The sequence below is a fragment of the Suricata suricatta genome, chromosome 9 (genome assembly GCF_006229205.1).
Source record: "Suricata suricatta isolate VVHF042 chromosome 9, meerkat_22Aug2017_6uvM2_HiC, whole genome shotgun sequence".
Lineage (NCBI taxonomy): Eukaryota > Metazoa > Chordata > Mammalia > Carnivora > Herpestidae > Suricata > Suricata suricatta.
The window spans coordinates 119,782,376-119,802,708 of NC_043708.1; the positions used below are offsets into that span (position 1 = coordinate 119,782,376).

At 46.2% G+C, this 20,333-nt stretch overlaps 1 protein-coding gene across 11 annotated transcripts in view; it reads right to left on the minus strand.

Annotated features, from left to right (window-relative positions):
• Window positions 1-5,434: 5,434 nt before the first annotated feature.
• FAN1 (FANCD2 and FANCI associated nuclease 1) overlaps window positions 5,435-20,333 on the minus strand; it is a 32,811-nt gene continuing 17,912 nt past the window's right edge. For 4 of the 11 annotated variants that reach the window (XM_029950997.1, XM_029950995.1, XM_029950996.1 and 1 more), the window contains 9 exons: window positions 20,088-20,219; window positions 18,027-18,135; window positions 16,793-16,912; window positions 13,700-13,864; window positions 13,042-13,192; window positions 7,717-7,820; window positions 6,957-7,151; window positions 6,238-6,366; window positions 5,435-5,810 (listed from right to left, as the gene is read on the minus strand). In XM_029950997.1, coding sequence (XP_029806857.1) covers window positions 5,673-5,810; window positions 6,238-6,366; window positions 6,957-7,151; window positions 7,717-7,820; window positions 13,042-13,192; window positions 13,700-13,864; window positions 16,793-16,912; window positions 18,027-18,135; window positions 20,088-20,219 — 1,243 coding nt within the window. In that variant the 3' untranslated portion in view covers window positions 5,435-5,672. The other 7 variants (XM_029951001.1, XM_029951002.1, XM_029950998.1 and 4 more) reach the window with 7 other exon arrangements.

Here is a 20,333-nt window from a genome sequence, read left to right on the forward strand (position 1 = left end):
CCTCTTGAATTTGAATGTCTATTTCTTTTCCCAGATTTGGGAAATTCTCAGTTATATTTGGTCATGTATCCCTTCAGGCCCTTTCTCTCTGTCTTCCTCTTCACGAATTCCTATGAGCCGGATGTTGTTCTGTTTGATTGTATCACTCAGATCTCGAATTCTCCTTTCCTGCTCCTGGATGAATTTCTCTCTCTTTTTTTCAGCTTCCTCTTTTGCTATAACTAGATCTTCTAATTCACCTATTCTTCTCTCTGCCTCGTCAATCCTTGAGGTGGCTGCCTCCAGTTTGTTATTTACCTCACCTATAGCCTTTTTTAACTCATCAGTTGATTCTTTGATGCTTTTCTCAACCCCAGCGATTAATCTTATGACAAGCTTTTTAAATTCTTGATCTGATATGTTGTCAAATCTGCCTTGAGAAGTTCTGTGGCTGTGACTCCCTCCTGGAAGTTCTTCAGGGGAGCGTTTCTTTGTTTTGCCATTTTTGCTAGTTTTCTGTCTCTTGTCACCTTTTGAAAGCTCGTTGTGCTCTGCGCACCTATTAATATTTCTCTGTTAAAGGAGGCTTATTGACTGTCCCCAGCACTATGTTAAACTACACTGGTAACAGTGGACATCCCTGTCGTGTTCTTGATCTCAGGGGGAAAGTTCTTAATTTTTCCCCATTGAGGATATTAGGTGTGGGCGTTTCATAAATGGCTTTTATAATGTTTAAGTTCCTCCTATCCCGACTTTCTCAAGGGTTTTTATTAAGAAAGGATGTTGTATTTTGTCAAATGCTTTTTCTGTATCTATCAACAGGATCATATGGTTTTTATCTTTTCTTTTGTTAACGTGATGTATCACACTGATGGATTTGTGAATATTGATCCAGCCCTGTAACCCAGGAATGAATCCCACTTGATCATGATGGATAATTCTTTTTATGTGCTATTGAATTTGATTGCTATTATCTTGTTGAGTATTTTTGCATCTGTATTCATGAAAGATATTGGCCTGTAGTTCTTTTTTGTTGGGTGTCTGGTTTGGGGATCAAAGTGATGCTAGATTTGTAGAATGAGTTTGGAACTTTTCCTTCTATTCCTGTTTTTTGGAAAAGCTTGAGAAGGATGGATGTTAACTCTGCTTTAAATGTCTGTGAGAATTCCCCTGGGAAGCCATCCGGTCTTGGGTTTTTATTTGTTGGAAGAGTTTTGATAACTGATTAGATTTCTTCACTGGTTATGGGTCTTTTCTGATTTTCTATCTTTTCCCATTTGTATTGTAGTGCATGTGTGTTTAGGAATTTGTCCATTTCTTCTAGATTGTCCAGTTTGTGGGCATATAATTTTTCATAGTAATCTCTGATGATTGCTTTTATTTCTGAGGGATCAGTTGTAATCCATTTTCATTCATGTTTATCTATTTGGGGTAGTCTTTTCTTTCTGAGGAGCCTACCTAGGGTTTATCATTTTGTTTATTTTTCAAAAAACCAACTCTTGGTTTCATTGATCTGTTCAATTGTTTTTTGGGATTCTGTATTGTTTATTTCAGCCCCAATCTTTATTATTTCTCTTCTTCTGGTGGGTTTGGGGTGCTCTTGCTGCTCCCTTTCTAGTTTCCTTAAGTGCTCTGTTAGATTTGAATTTGCACTTTTTCTATTTTGTTGAAATAGGCCTGATTGCAATATACTTTCCTCTTAGGACTGCCTTCCCTGCATTCCAGAGTTTGGATTGTTGTAGTTTCATTTTCATTTATTTCAATGTATTTTTTTTAATTTCTTCTCTAATTGCCTGATTGGTCCAATCATTCTTCAGTAGGGTGGTTTTTAACCTCCACATTTTTGGAAGTTTTCCAGACTTTCTCCTGTGATTGATTTCAAGTTTTATAGCATTGTGATCTGAAAGCGTGCATCGTATGATCTCAATTCCTTTGTATTTATGGAGGGCTGTTTTATGACCCCAGTATATGATCTATCTTGGAGAATGTGCCATGTGCACTCAAGAAGAAAGTTAATTCCCTAGCCTCAGGATGCAGAGTTCTAAATATATTTATTAATTCCATCTGTTCCAGTGTGCTGGTCAGGTTTCTTTAGTGATTTCTGTCTGACTGACCTATCCATTGCTGTAAGTGAAGTAATAAAATCCCCTGCAATAAGCACATTCTTATCAATCAGATTGTTTCTGTTTGTGATTAGTTGTTTGAAGTATTTGGGTGCTCCTGAATTCAGTGCATAGATGTTTATAATTCTTAGCTCTTCCTGATGGAAAACCCTGTAATGATTATATAATGTCCTTCTTCATCTTTTGTTACTGCTTTACTTTAAAGCCCAGTTTGTTCAATATAAGTATGGCTACTCCAGCTTTTTTTTGACTTCCAGTCGCATGATAGATATTTCTCCATCCTTTTGCTTTCAATCTGAAGGTGTCTTCAGGTCTAAGATGAGTCTCTTGTAGGCAGCAAATAGATGGATTTTGGTTTTTTATCCGTTCTGCTACTCTGTGTCATTTGATTGGAACATTCAGTCCATTTACATTCATTGTTATTATTGAACGATATGGGTTTAGATTCATTGTGTTCTCTGTAGAGTTCATAATTGTGATGATGTCTCTGGTGCCTTATATTCCTTCCTACATTTCCCTCGTAGAGTCCCTCTCAGGATTTCTTGTAAGGCTGGTTTGGTAGTGATGAATTCTCTCAACTTTTGTCTTTTTTGAGAAAAGCTGTATATCTCCTATTTTGAATGACAGGCTCGATGGATAAAGGATTCTTCGTTGCATATTTTGCCTGTTCATATTGAAGAGTTCCTGCCATTCCTTTCTGGCCTGCCAAGTTTCAGTAGATAGGTCTGTAACCACTGTGATAGGTTTTCCTTTGTTTGTTAGGGTCCTTTTATCCCTACCTGCTTTCAGAATTCTCTCTTTATCTTTATATTTTGCCAATTTCACTAAGACATGTCATGCCGAAGGTCAATTCATGTTACGTCTTAGGGGAGTTCTATGTGCCTCTTGGATTTCAATGTCTTTTTCCTTCCCCAGATTGGGAAAGTTCTCGGCCATAATTTGATCAAGCACCCCTTCAGGACCTTTTTCTCCTTCTTCTTCAGGAACTTCTAAGATACGGATATTGTTGCATTTGATTGTATCACTCAGGTCTTGAATTCTCCTTTCCTGTTCCGGTATTGATTTGTCTCTTTTTCTCAGCTTCCTCTTTTGCTATAACTGTGTCTTCTAATTCACCTATTCTCCTCTCTGTCTCTTCAATACATGCCGTGGCCACCTCCATTTTATTATGCACCTCATTAATAGCCTTTTTTAACTTGTCACAGATATTTTGAAGGTCCCTAGCCTTTGTATCGATAGGTTCTCTGATGACTTCCATGCTTTTTCAAGCCCAGCGATTAATTTTATGACAATTGCTCTAAATTCTTGTTCAGTTATGTTGCTTGTGTCTGTTTTGAGCAGTTCTGAGACTGTGATATATTCTTGGAGTTTCTTTAGAGGAGTGTTCTTTCATTTCTTCATTTTGGCTAGGTTTCTGTCTCTTGTCAGTTTTAAAAGTTTGTTCTGCACTGTGTGCCTGTTAGTACTGCTCTGTTAAAGGAGGCTTATTGACTGTCCAGAGCCTGTCGTTTCAGGAAGTGTTCTTTTAATGATGTCTCTTAGTTTCTCTTGTTGTGCCTTTGATCATTTTATTTCCCTACTCAGTGGTATTTGGGACTCTCCACCATGTGTGCTTTGGCTTGTTTCTTGAGGTAGCCCTGAAAAGGAACAAACAGAGAACAAAAGCATGCAAATGCACAGACAAATCAAATAAAGAAGCAAACCAAAAGGGGAAAGAAAAAAAGATAAGAAAAGAAAGGAAAGGGAAAGACAAAAAAAGAAGGTGGGGGGACAGAAACAGCCAGACTAAGGACAGTCTGCGAGCATAAAACCTGTGGAGGGGAGAGAGAATAATGAGAGAAAGGAAAAGATATCTGGATGGCAAGAATTGACCTAATTATGGCAGTGCATAAATGTTGGTCTTTCTCAGACTCCAGGGCGGGAAAGGAGAAAAGAACAAAAAAGGAAAAGAGAAAACAAGGGGAAACTTTTTTTAAAAAAGGAAAGCAAACAAAAGGCGCTCTCCCGTGCAAATGGGCGTGGTTTGGTGTAGGTGGGTCGGTCTCAGGGACTGCTGAGGCCCCACCTTGGTGGTTGCGGGGAGAAGAATGGCGGCGCACCTAGTCCTTCTCAGACCATGCCTTGACAGCCACTCTCGAGTCCAATCTCCCCGTGCCACAGGCAGGCCAAACTGCGTTTTTGTTCCTAAGCTCCACCACATTTCCAAATCCTAGTCCAGGCATTTTAATGCTGCTGCCCCAGTTGAAATGTCCTCCCGCAGATGGGCGGCCTTCTAAATGGTGGTTGAATAAGGGGAGAGGGGAGCCAGCTTGTCCCGGGCCCCTCCTGGCGTTGGCGTGCCGCCCACCCCAAGGGATTAGAAGGCTGCTGAGGGGGACGAATTTCTCTCCCCCTGCCCAGTGGCTATATATGGGACGTTTGTGTCTCTCCGTCCCGAGCAAGGTCTCTCCCCTCTCCAGAGACCACTCTATTAACATTTTCAGTCTCTCTTCCCCTCGGCTCTCCGCCACTCTGCACAGTCGCTCCACGCAGCCCTCCAGGGCCCTGTGCCACCTCTGCACACACGGCCCTCAGTGGCCCTGTGCCACTTTTCCGGGCACTCTCTCCTGGCTCTGCTTTGGGCTGGCGCTCCTGCCCCGCAGAGCCTCGGGTCCCAGTTCACTCGCACTCAGGCATCTGCAGTACTGTCATCTATTAAGGACTCTGTGTGTACACCCCCCATTCATGCAGATCAGAGTATTGTGGCTTTAGTCCTTCTCAGTTTGATAGTTGCTGGCAGGGAGAGATTACAGAGCGCCCTACTTCCCCGCCATCTTGCTGCTCCCCCTAAGCCCAATTTGTAAGAGCAAGTATTGACAGATGTTTTAAGTTAAGGAATTACATGAGAATTTTTTTTTTATTCCCAGAGAAATCAGTATTTCAGTTGTTTGTACCCTTCTTAGATAATCCTAAAACAAGAATGTTAAGCAGCTGAGTGTATCTGGGCATCACAGAAAACCTTAAATACAGGTCGCCCACATACTTCTTAGAAACACTGTATATGCTACTTTTATAACAGACCAAAAGCTGTGAAACATCACATTTGTTTGGATCTTTCCCAGCTTTTTCTCAAATCTAGTGTAGTAACATAGATGCATCCATTTCCTGAAATGGCCACGAAGATTCTGTATTTTTTATTTTATTTTTTATTAATTCTTTTATAGTTTTTATTTTAAGAATAGGAGAGTGGTGGCGGGAGGGAAAGGGAGAGAGAGAGCCCTGTGGAGCCTGAAGGAGAGCTCAAATCCCATGACCCTGGGATAATGACCTGAGCTGGAATCAAGAGTCGGACACTCAGTCGACTGGGCCACCAGGCATCCTGGTTCCCATCCTTTTAGACAGTTTATTATCTGCTATGTGGATTCAGTACATTCAAGCCAAGACCATGTTTATGACAGACACTGTACAATGATGTCTTAAACTCTCAGGTTTATTATCGACAAAATCGAAGTTAAATAAAATATAAGAATTCTTTATGCTTTTGAAGACCTTCAGTCCACGTACAACTAGATATTCCCAATCCCACAGCTCTCAGGTAAGGCCTTTGCTCTTAGCTCCAACTGCCACCACGTGGCAGACTTCGACTTCGGCCCCCAGCTTCTGCAGTTCATGCAACCAGACCATTTGTTTATGTGAGAGACGATCATTGGGGCCTTTAACTTCCACCAGCTGGAAGATACAGTTTTAAAAAGTTATTAGATTAGTATCCTCCTGAAATGGAAGAGCCAAGTAAGCCAAAACCGTTTTCGCTAACAACTACTTAAATAGCTTTTACTGTATTACTGTACTTACATATATAAAACAAATAGACATATGTGAAATTCACTGAGAATTATTCAGTTCAGAGTAGGCAGTTCCTGACAGAGAATTAGTAGGTTGATTCTCAATACAGTTGAAAAATATTTTTTAGTGTTTATTTTTGAGAGACAGAGCATGAGCGGGAGAGGGGCAGAGAGAGAGGGAGACACAGAATCTGAGCTTTTGAGGAATTCACTCTTCCCAACAGTCATGCAGGGAATACCTAGACTGTAGCTTCTCTTTAAGTTGCTAATACAGTCATCACAGAAATAGGACTTTCCATTCTGGCTCAACTGACCTTAAAGCGATGACTCTGGGAGTCCCACACCACCAGGTCGGGGAGGCCCCCTCGGCAGTGCCGGAAGTCCATGGCCAGGCGCCTGCACACACCACTGAGGACAGGGCCACCCAAGCAGGAAACAAGATCCTGCATACAGAATACGTGGATGGTTAGCCATTCTCTGTGACAGGGATCCTGAAATACTTTCACTGATCACGAGATGGGAGAAAACTGTGTGATTCCACAGAAATGGATTCTAAGGCCTTGAGGTGGTGGTCTGCTTGTGCCAGGGCTCCAGAGCCACTGGCGAAAATGCCCACTGGGAAGGCGGTTACACTTCTGTCCAGCCGGGAAACCCTGGCGAACAGGTGAGGAAGAGGGAACTCGGTGTAAATACTCAGAAACAGGACAAGGATGGCTTACAAAGGCAGTAGTTGCAGGGACAGGAAGAGCACCCTCCCTGCTGAGGGTCAGAGGACAGGAACAGGAGGCTGTCAACTAAGGGGAAGAAGGCGTAACTGGGCTTATTTTGTGCCCTGACACATTTCTATCAGGAACATTGGCATCGGGCGAGGGTATCATCATATACATAAATGTATGCACGGGCACAGTCACATCTTATACACACACGTGCATATAAACATGCATACACGCACACAAGTGTGCGTATACATGTATACACAGGCATGTACACGTATTTACAGGATTTCTGACCAAATCCTGCTGCAGATTCTCACCTGAGCTTGCTGAAGAGAAGCAAAGCGATCCCAGCTGACAAAAGAAACCACTCGGCCTTCCTGGGCCTGCCACGCTTCTGCCACCCAGGCCCTCAGGCTCTCCGCGGCTGCGCCGTGAATCCGCTGCAGCCTGGCCTCGATGGCCGGCGCCCTGCTCGCGAAGAAGCTGTCTGTACACAAGTCCAGCGGGCAGGCCTACGTCACAGGGAAAGAAGCTCTCATACTGGGCCTGGAGAGAACCGGTTCATCACAAGAACGTTCCATACCTGTAACGTTTGGAAGCTGGCCAACCTGACTGAACAGACACATTCTTTTTTTAGAAAGATAGGTAAAAGGGATCTAAGTAATCCAACATAAAAGCAACTTATTGCCCTTGTTTAACAATCCGTGGAAAGAGCTTGTAGCTGACGTCAGTGGCAAGCTTAGCAGGTGCATATGACAGCGCACGTGGGGGTGCAGGCCCTGACAGAAGCCCAGTGAGGGCTGAAGCCAAAGAAACACATGAACAGTCGTGAGCAGAATGATGAAGGTAAATCAAGTAGGTTAAGATTCAAAGCTTAACAGACTTAACATTTTAAATTCTAGGAGTCTGACTTTAAAATAAAACCTCTTACAGAGAATTAGCACCATCCAAAGACTGAACTTGACAGGTTGATGATGGCTGCAGACACACAGCACGCGGGTGAGCACGAGTCACAAGGTACAGAAGCGTCTGCTCGCCTATAAAGCACGCACACCTGGCACAGGGTAACCTGAGTACCTGGTAGGCATTTCTGAAGACGTCTGGTATCCCGTCCATGAAGATTATGTCCCACAGGAGGAGGCCATACAGCGTGCTAAAGGTGGACCCTTCCCCGTGAATCCCTAAGACAAAGTCATACACACACACAGCTAAGTCCATTTTTTCTGTTTTTTTTTTTTTTTAAACTACACCATAACCTACTGCTTATTCAGTTTGAAGGAAATAAGTTTTAGGTTCAAATGCAAATGCCATTTTCTTGCCACCCCTAGATGATTTGTTTCCATTACATTGCTTTTCTAGAGAAGGCTCATTTAAGAGCCAAAATCTGAGTAATTATCGGAAAATTCAAATACAAGTTTCAGAGCCATAAAGTAGCTAGCAGTGCTCGAACTTTAATGAAAAACCTAGGGAAATAAATAGAAGCAGATTCCGTCCTCATGCTGCAGGGGCCCGTGGCCGCACTTGCAGAAAGGCCTCCCAGAAGAGATCGGAGAAGGACGAGGACGCAGGAGCCGGGCCCGCTGGCTTAGCAGGTGCCATCTCCATTCACCTCGCTGGACCTAGTGTCCCACCGCTCTGGCCTGGACAAGTGTGCCTAGTGTTCCTGAGATTCCGGGCTCTCACAGAAACCTTCCACCTCAGAGACCACCTCGCTCAGACCCCTTCCTCATTGGGCGATGACCTCAGACAATCAACCGTGCGCCCAGGCCACCTAAGTGTCATAGCAGAGTCAAGGGGGACCAGGGGCTCAGCTGTGGCACAGCATACAGACCTGTCTCCCAGGGTGAGTCCTCTGCACCTCACCACACATGACCAGGGGTGGTGGCTGGGCAGGTGCCTCTCTCCCCACATTACAGCCTTGGCGAACGGTGGTGCTGCCCCCAACAACCCTGTCCCGACAGGCAGGCAGAACAGACTTCTGGCTGGCAGGCCTGGTTCCGTTGTGCGCAAGGTCACAGTGCAGCACAAGACGCAGAGAGCAGAGATCAGGCTGTGCCCGCACCTCTGTCCTGTGTGGAAGTGCAGAGACCGGAGCCTCTGCCGGAAGTGGCGTGGCTGGGGCCCCTGTGTCCTGCCGCGCTGAGGCTGCGCTGTGCCTTCCATCCCTCTCTCGGATCTAGCCCCTCGGCCACGCAGCCCGTCTCGGAGACTCAAAAGGACAGCCGCAGGAACAACATGATACCTGTCAGGCCTCCGGACTGACGCTGAGCTCTTTTCTCCAGCAAGCTGTGCGCTGGGATCCTGGGCTCCTGCCGGGCCGGGAGTGAAACTGGGTCTTGATTTCCAGCCTGCTTTCTGTCTGAAAGGGCACACTGTCCGCCGGCAAGGCAGAAACACTGGCGGTCAGGACCCCCAAACTCCTACGCTGTCTATGCCATGTGTTTGTATTATAAGTGAAATCATTTTTGGCAAGCTGCTTCTGAGTTAAGTCAGAAATAAACTTCCCTGAAGGAAGCCTGACATTGCCTTTACCCCCCAGTCTCCTCTCAAACAGACTGACAGCAAGGCTTTGCTTATTTTCATTGAATCAATTTTAATAAATGAAGAAAATATTTCATATAAAAATATTTTATATTCTCTGATCCCATTCACAATTGCATGAAAAACCATAAAACACCTAGGAATAAATCTAACCAAAAATGTAAAAGACCTGTACAATGAAAACTATAGAAAGCTCATGAAAGAAATTGAAGAAACACAAAGAAATGGAAAAACATCCCGTGCTCATGGATTGGAAGAATAAACACCATGAAAATGTCATTATTACCCAAAGCAGTCTACACATTCAATGCAATACCAATCCAAATTGCACCAATATTCTTCTCAAAGCTAGAACAAACTATCCTAAAATTCGTATGGAACCACAAACGACCCCAAATAGCCAAAGTCATACTGAAGAAGAAAACCAAAACGGGAGGCATCACAATCCGAGCCTCTACTACAAAGCCGTCATCATCAAGACAGTACGGTACTGGCACAAAAACAGACACATGGACCAATGGCATAGAACAGAGAACCCAGAGCTGGGCCCACAAATGTATGGCCAATTAATTTTTGACAAAGCAGGAAAGAGTATCCAGTGGAAAAAAGACTGCCCCTTTTGCAGGTGGTGCTGGGAGAACTGGACAGCGACATGCAGAAGAATGAAACTAGACCACTTTCTTACACCACACACAAAAATAAACTCAAAATGGCTGAAGGACCTGAATGTGAGACGGGAAACCATCAAAACCCACGAGGAAAAGGAAGGAAACAGCCTCCTTGACCTCAACCACAGCAATTTCCTACTCAACACATCCCCCAAGGCAAGGGAATCAAGAGCAAACATGAACTATCGGGACCTCGTCAAGATAAAAGGCTTCTGCATGGCAAAGGAAACAATCAAGAAAACTAATAGGCAACTGACAGAATGGGAAAAAGATAGCTGCAAATGACATATCAGATAAAGGGCTAGTATCCAAAATCTACAAAAAACTCAACAAATTCCACACCCAAACAACAAATAATCCAGTGAAGAAATGGGCAGAAGACATGAAAAGACACTTCTCTAAGAGGACATCCAGATGGCCAACAGGTACATGAAATGATGCTTAGTGTCACTCATCATCAGGGAAATACAAACCAAAACCACACTGAGATACCACTTCACGCCAGTCAGAGTGGCTAAAATAAACAAATCAGGAGACTATAGTTGCTTGGCGAGGGTGTGGAGAGACGGGCACCCTCCTACACTGTTGGTGGGGATGTAAACTGGTGCAGCCGCTCTGGAAAACAGTGTGGAGGTTCCTCAAAAAACTATCCATAGAACTCCCTTATGACCCAGCAGTAGCACTGCTAGGGATTTACCCAAGGGATACAGAAGTGCTGACGCATAGGAGCACACGTACCCCAATGTTCATAGCAGCACTGTCAACAATAGCCAAATAATGGAAAGAGCCTAAATGTCCATCACCTGATGAGTGGATCAAGAAGATGTGGTATATATACACAATGGAGTACTACATGGCAATGAGAAAGAATGAAATTTGGCTATTGATGGCAACGTGGATGGATCTTATGGGTGTCATGCTAAGCAAAGTAAGTCAGGAGGAGAAGGACAGATACCATATGTTTGCACTCATAGGTCTAACGGGAGAAACCTAACAGAGGATCATGGGGAGGGGAAGGGGGGGAAAAAGAGGGAGAGGGAGGGAGACAGATCATGAGAGACTCTTGAAAACTGAAAACAAACTGAGGGCTGAAGCGGAGGGAAGGGAAGGGGGGTGATGGTCATGGGGGGGGGCACTTGTGGGGAAGAGCACTGGGTGTTATATGGAAACCAACTTGACAATAAGCTATAAAAATAAAATAATAAAAATAAATAAAATAAATATCTTATATTCTGGAATTGGAATTGTCTGTCGTTTTTCAGGCTTGTGACTAACTGAAAAGCATTCACTGGGTTTGGCTCACAGCCCGACCCCCACAGTCCCCGCTATCCATGCCCTCCTCCCTCAACTGCCCAGGTCACACATCTCCCACAGCTCATCTGGGCACAGCTGCTCATTCTGTTCTTTCATTGCTAACCTTTCAGGTCTGTTTATCTCTGTCTTCACTGGGGTCCACACTTCTTCCCTATAGCATCTCCTTTCCTGTGAGCAATAAAGATGCCACACAGATATTCTTAACTGTTCTAACAGTGTTACTGTGTCCTCGTTAAGCCTCTGAATGCTTACATAATACTCAAAGAGAAATAATGTCCCAATTTTCATGTATTTGCAGGTATCCGCGTTATTTTTAATCCTTGTGACCCCTCAGGATGGGCACCGGGGAGTCCTGTCTGGACAGAGGATGGGCTTGGTGGAGTCAGGAGTGTCTGGGGTTGGCCTCCACCACCTGAGAGCAGGGAGGTGGATGGAAGACCAGACGAAGCTGGCAGTACAGGGGGCTCACTTCTGTACAAAGTCACGTTCAATATCTTCCCTCATGAAAAGTTTAAGAAAGAAAACATAATGGGAGGGGGCGTCTCCGGGAGAGGTCCTGCTCCCCTGGGCTCTGGGGGGGCAGATGGGCGCTTCCTCTGCAATCCTGTCTCACAGTGTTTGACTTGACGTTTTCTAGTCACTACTACCTTTTGCTAAGCACTGAGTGACGAGAGCATTCTACCAACCAGAAGGCAAATCCTCAACGTCTCCTCCTGCACTGGGCCTCGGACGAAGCATTAATTCTCCGAGACCAAAATCAAAAAAAGAGAAGAAGAGGGAAGAGGGGCTGATGTGGACAAACACACAAACCCGAGCAATTCCAGTCAACATGAGAGGTAAGTAAATTAATTAAAAACAAAACAAAACGCTTGGCTGCAGCTGTGTAACAAGGTTCACCACGGGGTGGCTGGAGACGCCCAGAGCAGCTCCCACCAACAAGTGCAGGTCGCTCCCTGGCACGTTGGACACAGACTAGGGCGGGCACCCCGAGGGCTAACAGACCCTCCCAGAGAGGGAGGGCCTCAGTCTCCACCATTCTGTGCATCTCTGTCCCCAAGAGGCGGGCTGACACCTCCAGTGAACAACGGCTCCTGCCTGGGCACGAAGGCCTCGGGACAGACTATGCCGTCAAGACGCTAGAGGTTCCTCTATGTTCTAATCTGTCTTTTCTTGGACAGACCAGTCCCAACTCCCAAATAGGGACCTTGCCACTTCCACTGTGCATTTCCTCTCGAGCCCCGTGCGGTCGCATGCATGGGTCACCGCAGCACGGTGACGAGCTGTCACCAGGTACAGGGCCCCTCTGCGGAGGAGAAGCCAGACCTCTGGCACCCGTGTGCGTGTCATACTCTGACTTACAGACTTCTATCCTCCTCCCTCATGTGATTGAGAGCTCATTCGAAAAGAAATTCAAAACACTGCTCTTCCAGCAACTTCTCTGGTTTCCTGGTGCTATGCCATTCTAGGACTTCAACCCCCTTAAAGTCACAAGCTGAGGCCCACTCACTCTTTCCAGAAGCAGCCTGGCCCAGCTCCACAGCTCCTACGTCCCCTGAAGGGCTCTGTTACCAGGCGGCTCTCCTGGGAGTCCTCTGCCCTTTCCTTTCAACCCTGCCACCTAATGTAAGCTCTGTGAGAGCAAAACTGAACCTGCTTGCTTCTAACGTCCTGCCAGAAAGCACCGTTCCTTACAGGCCCTGGCTGGTGAATGCTGGTTGCATGGAAGACGCCTTTAACAACTATAGTCAGTCAGACTCTTCCAGCCCTCCCAGGTCAGTGGTGTCTTCCACCAAGGACAGAACAGAGAGCTGAGGGCCACCCACTGCTGACAAAGCATCACCCAGTGACAGGGCCGGCCGGGGGAAGTGCTGTGCGTTACCCTGGTCAAAGCCGCTGCGTCTGTAATGGGCCAGCGCCACCTCCTCCACGGAGCACAGGACCGTGGCAGGGGCGCTGGGACCCCCAGCCTCCATCACGAACACAGACTTGCCCATCCCACGCTGCGGGCACAGCCGGCCCGTGATGGTCACCTGAGAGGGCGGCAGGAGAACCCCCATCAGCCTCACTTGAGCTACAGTCCCCGCAAGCCTGACTTCGGTGTCCTAAGGATGCACCTTCCTACACTCCCATCAAGCCACATATTCTCAGCAGAGTGCAGGGCCATGTGACCTCAGGTGCCCATGAGGGTGTAGACAGGTCACCACCCCAGCCTCGGAAGGATCATGGAACCCAAAATTGCTCTCCAGACACCCTGACCAAGCGGGAGAGACTGGCAAAGGCTGTGAGCTGCTGACTCAGGAGTTTTCTAGAAACTCACTCAACTCAGGGAATGAGCAAACCAACCCAGCAAACTGGGCTGAGCCTTCCAACACAGGAGGCACAGGTGCGAAAACAGGGAGTCACTGTCTAAAACGGGTGTTAGGATTTTCTAAGTCTAAAAGAAAATGCACATTAAAACTGTTCTTAGGCTGTTTCCACTCAGGAAAAAACCCAGTACATGCTTTTAAGTCCAAAGTGCCCACAGGATATTCACTTACGTGTTTGACATCTTCCACGGTTATCTCTGGGAGCTGTTGGAAGAGGTGTTTGTACTTCTGACAGCTCGGAGACTCTCTCAGGCGCACGGCTCTCTGGTAGAGTGAAAGACGATGTCCTGTCCTTACTTGTGGGTCCGCCAGCCCTTCCGCGATGCACTTAACAGCCTAGCAAAGAACACAGTCCCACATCAGGGTCCTGAAAGACCTCACGGCAGCACCTGCTAATTTAATGTGACAGGAAACCCCTCTATTAATTAATTATTCAATTTTGCTAATTAGCAAGTGGCCAAAGCAATACTTCCAGAGATAAAGGATCCTTAGATCTCATTCTGCTACTTTTAATGCGCAGATGAATCATAATCCCTGACTATAAATGTCTGACACTGCTTCCCAGTTATACCTGTAGATAAGGTGGAAGACTGAGAGGGTCAGGGGTGCCCCTGGATTATGGGCCAGGGGAGACTGGGAGAAAGACCTGGAGGAGCTCTGAAAAAACACACGTGTTTCCCACCTCTGACCCGTGGAACTGGCATCTCCGAGCAGGGGTGGGGGTGGAGGGCAGGCATCAGAGCACTTCAGAGCTCCCAGTTAAGTTTCATGTGCACTCAGAAACCACAAAGCTAGTCTAGATCCCTCATTTACAGGGTGAAGAACCTTGGGTTTGGAGGACTTAAATGCATTTCCTAAGATTATTCAGAGTTGCACAAATAAACGAAAACACTGAAAACCAGAACACGATACCACTTCACACCTAACAGGATGACTAAATCATAAAAAAGGAAAATAATAAGTGTTGACAAGGATATGGGAGAAACTAGAACCCACACCTATTGCTGGCAGGAACGTAAAAATGACTCAACACTGTGAAAATAGGTTACGCAATTCCTCAAAAAGCTAAACACAGCATTACCACATGACCCAGCAATTCCACTGCTGGATTTTACCCAGAAGAACTGAAAGCAGAGTTTTGAACAGATATTTATACACCTGTGATCACAGCAGCCTTATTCTCAACAACCAAAAGGTGGAATCAACCCCAGAGCCCATCAACAGATGAACGAATAACACAACGTGGTGCACATGTGCACTGCGTGTTCGTCAGCCTCGGGAAGGAAGGAGAGTCTGACACCCGCTACATGGCTGAGCCCGGAGGACAAGCTGCCAAGACACAAAATATGAAATACTGTACAATTCCACTTCTGTGAAATACGTGGAATGGGCTGATTCATAGAAATGGACAGTAAACTGGAGATCACTGGGGGCTGCAGGGGAAGATGAAACAAGGAGCCACGACTCCATGGCCACATTGTTTCTGTTTGGAGTGATGACAGGGTCTGGAAATGGACAGTGGTGACATTTGCACAAACACTGTGGTTATAATCAATGACGCGAAACTGTACCCCTAAAGATTATTCAAATGGCAAGTTTTATGTGTTATATTACTTATTGCAATAAGAATAAAAAGTAGAAACAGCGGCATCTGGGTGGCTCAGTTGGTGGAGCATCTGACTTCAGCTCAGGTCATGATCTCGCAGTCCCTTAGTTCAAGCCCCACGTTGGGCTCTGTGCTAACAGCTCGGAGCCTAGATCCTACTTACGATTCTCTGTCTCTCACTCTCTCTCTCTGCCCCTTCCTGCTTGTGCTCTGTCTCTTTTTCTCTCTCTCAAAAAAAAAAACATTAAAAAAATTAAAAATAAAAAAGTACCTTGTAACTTTAAAGAAATAAAAAGTAAAAATAAAACCACAACAACAAAAACACCCACCCTGAACATTAGTGAAAGATTAGGCCATCAGGAGAGGAGCGGTCAAAGGAATCAAGAAGAGCGAAGGACGCGGACTCGGGCTCCCACCACGGGGAGGGGACGGCCAGTGCCCACCTCAGCCTGGCCTGGCCCCGCTCCTGAGCACTTTGCAAGAATAAGAACTGCTGATGAATCCCTTCACTGGAAACTGAGGTAAAGAAATGGACGGGATGGTAACAAAAAGATGAAGACTGTGAATGTGGCCAGTAAGACCTCTGAGAAAGGGCTAACAGGAGCTAGGACTTTCTAGCAGTCTCAAAAATGAGTCACCGGCTCGTCTCCCTCTGGCTCACCTAAGTGAAAGCTCATCTTAGCGGAGCTGTGAACAAGGGGGAGATCCAAACCCTTTCCAGACCTTGTTTCAGTGAAAGAAAGGCAACGGAAACATAGCCTTTCTCCGCATGTGGCTGTGTCTCCTGCTAGTTCAGCCCTGAGCAAACAGCAAGAGCTAAGGAAGAACCACGCCCGCCTCCGAGAAAGAAAACAGCCTTCACCGGTTTGAAGCACTTTAGGTAACAAGGCGCTTTTTCAGTTTAAGGCAGTAAAAATAGTCTGTCCTACTTCCACAGCCCTGGTCAACGGTTCCACCCCCACATCACCCTGATCCACTTAATGCTGCTGGAAAAAAACAAAGGCTTCCAGAGGCACAGTCCCCTCCATTCAGCACAAGTGCAAGGCTGGCAGGCAGGAACCTTGGACAGACACACAAAGAGCCACTGTCCCTCTGGGCTCGGCCAGTGGAGGCTCCGCCCTGCTCAGCCCTGGCAGGAACCGGGAGCCTCAACTCCTGAGGCCCCCGCCGCAGAGAACCCCGGCACCCGGGAGAGGAGGGGGCCTGCCGCATTAGTCAGACAGTGCATCTCCCCACGGAGAGACTTTTTACCTGGAGGCCCCATGCAACAAATGAATAAAATCACCATTTCTAAAACGAAAAGCACCCTCCTCAAAAGCACCTGCTAAGGATGGGGACCTCTAACTCTCCTGTTCCCTTAACTCCTGGATCTCGAATTCCTAAATATCAACACACAGCCCACCACCAACCCATGCCCAGATCAGTGAAGAGGACAAAAAAATGTGCTGTCTTCTTTGTAACACTTCCGTTAGCATCCCTGTTGGGGGGCGGGGGGAGGGGGATGGAGGAAGTGGTCGGAAGAACACAGACAAAAGAAGAAAGGTTAAAAAACACATATTCTAATTACACTTAGAATTCTAAGGTATTAATACTTTGCTATGTATTTTAACTTATGCAAAAGTTTAAAAAGGCTCAGGGTGTATCTAGTTACTGAATACCGGTTCGAGGCGTTTCAAGTGCTGGTGTAAGTTGAGAGCCAGTCTGTCCCACCAGCGGCCTCTGCTGTCAGGACAATATAGTCGCTGCGACAAGAGGTTTTCAAGTTCCTTGACTGCTTCCTGTTACAACAACAACAAAGGAAGTTCATTAGCCTCATACACACCCAAAACAGTAACTGCATTTAGTAGCCAAGAAGCATATTTTTAAAGCACACGTTCCACTCTGTAAGAAGGCCAAATACGCAGGGAAGAGGAAGACTCTGAGACGTCCCTCCGGAGCAGCCCGAGCCCCCGAGGCATCCCCACTTTCCTCCCAGGTCTCCTGCCAACTGGTGAGTGAGCGTTCAGAGGCCGGTGAGCACGGCCTGATATTCTCTGCAAACCAAGTCAGCCGGCGCAGGGCCGTTCACAAGTTCCGGCGGCCAGGCACTGGGGGGCTGTGAGCCCACAGGCTTCTGGGAACACTGACGGGCACAGGGCCGAGAATGTGAGGCATAAATGGGGAGCAGGACACGAATGAGCAGAGTCTTCATCCAAACACCCTACCCTACCGAAACGGAGACACTTTCTGGTCTCGATTTATACACAAACTGTTCAGTTTTTGTGGCCCATGGATCTCTTGGAAACATCTAATGGTTCCCTTCAGAACAGTACACAAACCCCCAAATATCCGTTTATGGGGTTCACAGACTTCCCCCAGCCAATCCCATGATGCTCTTGGGTTTCACGGACCCGTGTCAAGAGGCGCAGGGTCTGTGTATCCTCTTTGTAAAACAGCATTTTCCATACAGAAATGTTAACCTAACAAAAGTTAACTCTAGCCAACTCGCGCTGCTTCATACCGGGAAGGATACGACGGAATTTCTGATTTGTGATTTTGAATTATTTCCCAGCAGTCCCCGCTGGCTGTCAGGGCAAGCAGATGTGAGGTTACCACCTCAGAGATTTCTGGAGACCTCGCAAGTCACACATGGAACTGTGAAGAGACCTGGTCCGGGGCTCCCCGCACAGCTCCGTCCATGACCCCAGGCCGCTCTGGTGCACACGCAGCCAGTCACAAGCAGCCGCAGCAGCTGGTCCTCCTCGGCCATCTTCCCACTAACCCTGCAGACAGCAGGCTGCCCACATCGCGTCTGCTGTCACGACCTTACTGCGTGCTGAGCAAGCAGGCCCTCCCGCACAGCTCGTCGCCTGCACAGCAGTGAAAGCCAGGGCTCGGGGCTCGTGCTCTAACCTCATACAAGTGAAGCCGCTGCAATATTTCAACGGTACGGGACAGAATCCTCGTGTAGATCCACCCGACGGTAAAGCAGCGCAGAAAGAGCGGCAAATCCTCGTGGTATCTAAAACGAAGATGGAGACCGACAGTTCAGCTGTCCGATTCATCTGTTGCAAGACAGTCATAAGAAGTGGCAAAGATAGATGCTAAGTACTGGCAGCTGGACACAATGTTCTACACCACAAACCTACATTCTTACAGCCCCCACCATCTCCTCCATCATTCAGCAGAGTGAAATATGAACAAGCGGAACTATTCTAAGCTGGAGGTCACAAACTAAGGCCAAATCCTGCGCCCACCAGTTGATTTTGTACATCCTGCACACTACGCATGGTTTTGGCATTTTGAAATGAGTAAAATAAATCAAAAGGACAATAATAGTCTGTGGCATGTGAAAATTACATGAAACTCAAATCTCGGTCCCTAAGTAGTGCCGGCACCCCGCCCTGCTCGTCACCCACAGCCCGCCCGCGGCCCGTCTGGGCGGCGGCACAGAGGCCAGCAGCTCCAGCAGAGGCCGCGCGGCCTGCAGGGCCCAGAACCCCGACCAGCGGACCTTTCACAGGGGCCATCCACCAACCTCTGCTCCACCGTCATCTAACGTCCTGGCTATGATTTCTTTTCTTTTTTAATGAAGAAAATCACCTTTTAATCTCTTATAACTGTTTGCCTTGCTGTTTGGTGTGAGAAACGTTACCAAATTTACCTAAATTGTCCTAAGAAAATCTTCCAATGTACCTGCACATCGCAGGGGTAAACAACTCTGCACTGGTCACCTCATTTCTAGAAAGGCCGGTATGTTAATGGCTCGATTTTGGGTCTGAACTAAAAAATACTTCCAAATGAAATATGGGCAAAATATGCAGTTATTTTTTTACTTTAAAGGCCATTTTCCTGGCAATGATTTTTAAGTCATTAGTATTTCTGTATGAAGTTTATGTCCTAAATGGTTTTTTGGAAGAGGTATTTAATAATAAAAATTGGTCTCATCCTACGTAAAAATAAAGGAATAAAATCTCTTTTTTAAAAAAATGTTTATTTTTTAGACAGAGAGAGAAAGAAAGAATGCATGTGGGGGAGGGGCAGGCAGAGGGGGACACAGGCTCTGTGGTGACAGCAGAAATCCTGAGGTGGGGCCCAAACTCACAGACCTGACCTGAGCCAAAGTCAGATGCTTAAGTGACTGAGCCGCCCAGGTGCCCCAAAGGAATAAAATTTCTTAACAAATACAAAGTATGTTTAACATTTGTCAAGGAAAAAAAAAAAGAATCATGTGCTGTGTACTTGAACTTTTGAGGAAAATATTCAGTTTAGTTTTCCTTTTCGCATCAATACCTACTTGAATGTCCGTTGGAAGAACACATCCAGCGCGGCCTGCTCTGCCTCTGTCCTGCTGCTGGGTCCCCCCCATTTCAGTTCAGCTGACAGTACTCGAGAAGCCATCACACCAAAAGATGGTTAAGTTAAGGGAGTGGCGGAGTGCACAAAAAGGGTGAAGAGAATTAAAAGGTATGAACTTTCCGTCATAAAGTAAGCAAGCCATCGGGATGTAATGTACAGGGTGGGGACTACAAGAAATGAGACTGTATTGCCTAATTGAAAACTGCTAAGAGAATAGATAAAAGCTTGTAACTATGGTGATGGCTATTAACAAGACTTACTGTAAAGATCATTTTGGAATATTTATATAAAAAAATCAGTGTACACCTGAGACAAATATTATGTTATATGTCAAGTATATCTTAAGAAAAGAAAAGATGGCAAGCAAAAAGCCATGTGTTCACTCCAATGCCTGATGCACAGCGATCTGTGTTATCTGAAATTCACTGCAGACTTTCAGACATTTGCTACCATTCCACACAACACTGTGGGTGTGCAAAGCAAGTGGGGAATTCAACTGCACAGCTGCTTTGACCACAGAAGAAAGTAAGTTCTTGGTGGAGAGAATTACCTCGAGCTTGGTTGAAACAACTTGATCAATAAGTAAACTTGACAGGCACCTAGAAAAGATCTCACCTCAGAGAAGGGTGGCTTTTCAGTTTGTCCCAGTCACTTTTTGCACACTGAGAGAGCTCTTTAGCTTCCTTCCAGTTCCCATTGGCCATCGCGGTAGAAATGTCACTCAGCATGTGCGCAGCTGCTGCGTATCTGGGGGAAAAGCCCCACGCCATCCAAGTTTCAAATGTGAATGAACATTTGCATAAAAAATACCACATCCTATCCCCGGGATCTAAATCTGAAGGGTAAGAGTGTATTTCTGAA